This window comes from Muscardinus avellanarius, assembly GCF_963383645.1.
Source record: "Muscardinus avellanarius genome assembly, chromosome: 7".
NCBI lineage: Eukaryota > Metazoa > Chordata > Mammalia > Rodentia > Gliridae > Muscardinus > Muscardinus avellanarius.
In genome coordinates, this window is record NC_137793.1 from 46,697,509 (window position 1) to 46,702,902 (window position 5,394).

The 5,394-nt window shown below is 38.2% G+C and overlaps 1 protein-coding gene across 1 annotated transcript; it reads right to left on the bottom strand.

The window, feature by feature from the left end:
- Positions 1-201: 201 nt before the first annotated feature.
- On the bottom strand, positions 202-2,478 carry LOC308264947 (cold shock domain-containing protein E1-like; the record flags this gene model as incomplete). The annotated part of the gene is given in 2 exon segments (XM_080698553.1): positions 202-657; positions 661-2,478. Coding segments are annotated over 2 exon segments (2,274 nt in total).
- Between the last annotated feature and the right edge of the window lie 2,916 nt (positions 2,479-5,394).

Genomic DNA, 5,394 nt, shown 5'->3' on the forward strand with positions numbered 1-5,394 from the left:
TGTGCATAATTTTAAAATGGTTTCTTAAATTTATTTATTTTTTTAAACATAACACGAGGAAGGTGTTAAAACTGGTGTAATAGCTCAATAGAATACGTATTCCAGATTTTGGGAGGGATGAAGAGGGAGATATTCAGAACCCTTCACCAGAATCCCCCCAACTTGATCATAGTGGGTTAATGATGTGCTTTGTGGATATGGTTAGTCAATGACACCAGCTTGACGGATCTTTCTTTCTGCACCAAATCCCATTGAGTTATCTGGTCCCCTTGGCTGACGAAGAACCATTAGGCGAGGAGCACTGGCATCATCCAGGCTGATGTTCTTCAAGCGATTGACCAACCGATCAGGTCGTGGAGCTGCAACAGCTTTGGGGCCCTTGCAGACTCGCCAAACATTACAGGCACTGCACTTGCCAGTGCGCTGGTTAAGAATCACTGAGAACTCCACCTCATCTCCAGCCTGTAGCTCAATGCCATCCTGAACTTCCTTCACATGGAAAAAGAGCTTCTTGCTATCTCCTACTTCATAGTTAATGAAGCCAAACTGATCTTTCACACTCTCCACTGTGGCCCTACGCAGTGGTATGATGTTGTAGGCCATTGTCTGTGCATTTTGGCCCAGGACACACAACTGGAACTTGACATTCTCCCCTTTTTACAGGCAATCCCCTTTGTTTGCCATTCCAACAATGCCAAATGGATACACCTCACCTTTCATATCCCCCTCCTCCACGATCTCAATCATTCCTTGGTACTCAATCTGTGTTGGATCAACACCCCTGAGGGGGCGAATGACTTTACCAGAGTAGATGGTAGGATCAGCTTCCTCAGTAATGCCGTTCACTGAGTGAGTTTTGTTTACTTTTTCAGCACTGACTTTATTGCCTTTGCCTTTGGACAAGGTATATTCAACCATATCCCCCAGTTCCAGGCTATCAACATCACCAGAGAACTCACTGTAATGGAAAAAGATTTCCTTATCATGATTGGCTGTTTCAATAAACCCAAAATTATCTTTCAGAGTTGCCACATAACCCAAGAGCCTCTTGCTGGAATTACGACCCAAAAGTCGCACACAAGTTGCAATCTGCTGTCCAGGCCTTTGTTTGTCACTAATGCTAAATTCAACCTTATCTCCTATTTGAGGAGAAGTAGATCCTTCCACATCCTTGGCTTGAAAAGCAATAGTCAGTTTCATCCCACAATCATTGTAAGCAATAATGCCATCTTCAGCCTCCTTCTCTTTGCCTTTATTTGGGCTAGTGGTTTTAGGATTGGAAAAAGTGGCTTCTTTCTCTACAGTGCCCAGAAAACGATGATCTGAATGGGAATGGAATGAAACCGCGCCCTTGGGAAGTTTTTTAATCCTAATAGCATGATTTCTTTGGGCAGAGAGCATATCAGGAACCACAGTAAACTCTACTTCATCTGCAATATGGAGCTGGTTCCCATCCAGAATCTCACTGAAGTGGAAGAACATACGAGCATCACGATCCACACATTTGATGAAGCCAAAACCATCTCTCATGGCAGCAATCACACCCATTTCTCTGGCTTCATTAGTAAACTGAAATGTATTTGATAGAACTTCTATGTTGGTTGCTCGTTCTAATTTGTCACGTCGGTCTGTTGAAATATTAAACCTAACATGGTCACCTTCCAGTAGAGTCACCTTGGATTTTGTATCTTTGTCTCCAAATGGAAGTTCTTTAGGAATCACAAAGTCAACTTTGATTCGTCCTGGCAATGGGTCATTCTGGTTTTTACTGGGTACTTTTGGAATAACTTTGGTTACAGTTCCTTCAAAATGTTCAATGCTGATATCTTCAAAAATGACATCGGTTGCAACTTCTTTACCATTTCTGTCCTTGATTGTGAATTCCACATCATCTCCAGGCTGTAAGGTTTCTAGGTCACCTTTAAATTCACTATAGTGAAAGAATATCTCTTTTACAACATCACCTCTTTCAATAAAGCCAAATGCCTCCTTCATGGCACAGACCACTCCCTGACAGCGAGCTTGTTTCTTTTTCAACAGCATAATGTTCCGAGCACTTACAGCACCAGTATGTTTATTGTTATTAATTACAAAATTTATTTTATCTCCGGTTTCCAGCTGAATATTCCCTTCAACATCTTCAGGGGTGTAAGTCAAATAAAACACTTCTTGTCCATTCATTCGTTCTTCAGGGTGAATTTCTTGTTTTATCTTCACCAGTTTAATAGCAATGGGTTTCCCAGTCCGCCGGTCAGATGACACTTCGAATTCAACATCATCTCCTACTTTTAAGTCCTGCAGGTTGCCATTATATTGTGAACAGTGGAAGAAAAGTCTAGCTTGACCTTCTGAACACTGAATAAATCCATAAGAGGTTAACAGTTTTTCAATAACCCCCGTTTCACGCAGTGCTGCTGAAGTACCATTGGGGTACCCATTGTGTCCATTGTTATGGAAAAGGTTTGGATCAAAGCTCATCTCGCAGTGATAATCAAATATTGCACTTTCAGTAGTATTTGCTGATTCTTCTTTTTCAGCACACGTTTCAAAGGATGAAAGTTGCTAGTATTAAAAAAAAAAAAAGAGCGAGAGAAAATGATCTACCAAGCTAATAAAGAATACAACTGCTGCTGCACCGGGCAATCTCACAGTACAGCACTGAAGAAAACAAAGACTACTAGCAGCGTTGGGAAGTGCTCTTTCAAAGCTGTTGAGTTGGCACAAACTTCTTGTTTCAGATCAAGTGTTGTGTCTTCAACTTAAGTGTACTCTTCTTTGGTCTTGTTGGTTGTTACGAGGTTTGTTCCTTGCCTGATCTGAACTTGAAGCAGCAGTTTCAGGTGGTAAAGTCTGTTCTGTTACACTTCATACCCAACAGCTCAGCGCCCCCTCTCCAGCGCCGCCATAAGCAGCACGGCCCGGTACATAGGCTTGTTTGTGTTTTTAATGATTGCTTTTCTAATTGGAGTTAGATAAAAATCTCAGGGTACTTTTGATTTTCATCTCTCTGGTAATAATGTTAAACATTTTTTATACATTTATTGGGCATTTGCATTTCTTCTTTGGTGAAGTGTCTATTTATTTCACTTGCTCATTTTTGTTTGGGTTAATTGTATTTTCTTGGCAGTGAGTTTCTTAAGTTCTTTGTATATTCTAGATATTATTCCTCTATCAGAGGAGTAGCTGGCAAAGATCTCCAATTCTGATGGCTTTCTCTTAAGATCTTGATAGTTTTCTCTGTTGCAAATAAGTTCTTCCTTTTAATGCTCTCCCACCCATTTATCCTACTCTTAATTTCTTGTGCTTTAGAGTCTTATAATTTTTATGGGTCTTTGAAACTTTTGAATTATCATTAGAGTAATTTAAGTGATCACCACAGTAACACATGCATATCTATGTTCATAGCCACACAGTTCATAGTAGCCAAAAATAGAATCAGCCTAGGTGTTCATCACCATATAAATGGATTACAAAATTCTGAGATATACACACAATGTAATTACACTCAGCCATAAAAAAGAAGAAAATTATGCCATTTGCAAGGAAATGGATAGAACTGTAGAATATGCTAAATAAGATTAGTCAGTCACACACAAAAAATGAAAGGCCTGATGCTTTCACTCAGATGTGGAAGCTAGGTAGAAATTGGGATATAAAAAGAACTCTAAATAAAGGAGGAAAAAATTTAGTGGGATGATAGAGGGGTCATAAGGGCGGGATGAGAGGGACTTGATTAGGAAAACACTTCAATGGACATAATGTACATACACAGATTTATCATTGCCAATCTCATTGCTGAGCATGGAGATGGCAAAGTAGCAGGATGGGATGTAGCGGGGATGCTCACTGAGTACTGCATGCAGATATGCCTCTATTCCTCTGAACTTTATCATGCTATATGATTACAATGTACCAATAAAAAATAAAAATAAAATTATTTTCATGTGTATTTATATTTTCTTCTAACTTTGTGGGAAGTATTAGGCAAAGTGAGTAAAAACAATATTTTGAACATTGTTTTGGTGTGTTGGAAGCTTGGGATATGGGTATATTAAGATATATGAAAGGAAATTTAAGCTCAAATATACATGGGCATGAACAGATATCATGATGCCTGACTCTTTCCTGTGTTCAAGATTTTAAAGTTCTATGCCAGGAAATCCAAGTCTGATTTCAGGAGACATAGATCCAGGACATCTTTTTTGCTTCAGAGGCTATTTGATTCAGCCTAAGAAAATAAATGGAAATTATTAATGGTGGAAAGGGGAACTGCATATTATTGACATTTTTATATAACCTCTTGCTCTATCTATATGTTTACTAGTTATACATTACAATATAAAGAACCCAAACTTTTTATTTTTACCTATAGTCATTGCAAAATTGTATATAGACTTGATGCTGGTATGTTTGACTTAGTTACTTCCATATTCAATCAATCAATAAGCAGAATCTAATATAGATCCTTACTATTCTATTGGACTATACAACAGCTTCTACCTTATCTATGGTTACATGGCTGTGGTTCCCTAGTTTCCCTTGAGTAGATTTTAAGTCTCAAGTAGGCCAGGTGGTGGTGGTGCATGCTTGCAATCCTCGAGCTTGGGAGGTGAGACAGGTGGATTGCGCAGGTTTGAAGCCAGCCACACTGGCTTAAGAGACCCTGTTTCCAAATAAAAAAATATAAAAAAGGTCTGGGACTGTAACCTGGAGGTAAAAGGGTTTCCAGGAACCCCAGTACCATTAAAAAAAAATGTCTCAAGTAGACACTTCTTAAACAAAAACGCAATAATACACTAAAGAAATTAAAGAGCAGATCTAAAAGATCCTGAAAGTTAGTCTCACTTGGTGAGTGGGCATGACAATAATGGAGCAGAAAATAAACTCTCTTAGGGGCAAAACAGGACTGTTTTCAGGTATCCTGAAGGTACACTGAACTCTACTATTGTATGTTCACAATTGGAAACAGATGGGGCTATCTACATAATTGTATATTATAGTTTACACTTGGAAAATAGATAATATTGTCTTTGACTTTTTATTTTACCAATTTAAGAGATAGATTTATATGTTTATGTTTTTGCCAAAAGAACATTTTGAAGAAAGAAAATAAGGAATTTTATTTGGTCAGATCCTTCTTTAAAAATTCTTTTAGAAATCTGACTATCTGAAAAATGGGGAGTATATAAGGAAGGAATTATTCCACACCAATGGGATTTAAAATATTAAATTATATGACTTCACACTTTAGTTCTAGTGAGTTTTGTGTATTGACTCCAGATGCTGTGAAATGCTCAGTTCATTAGGAGTGTTCATATTTCCTGCAAAATGGTTCATGGTTCCACTATGTATATAACACACATGTGTGAACACCAGTGACTACAACAATTATAT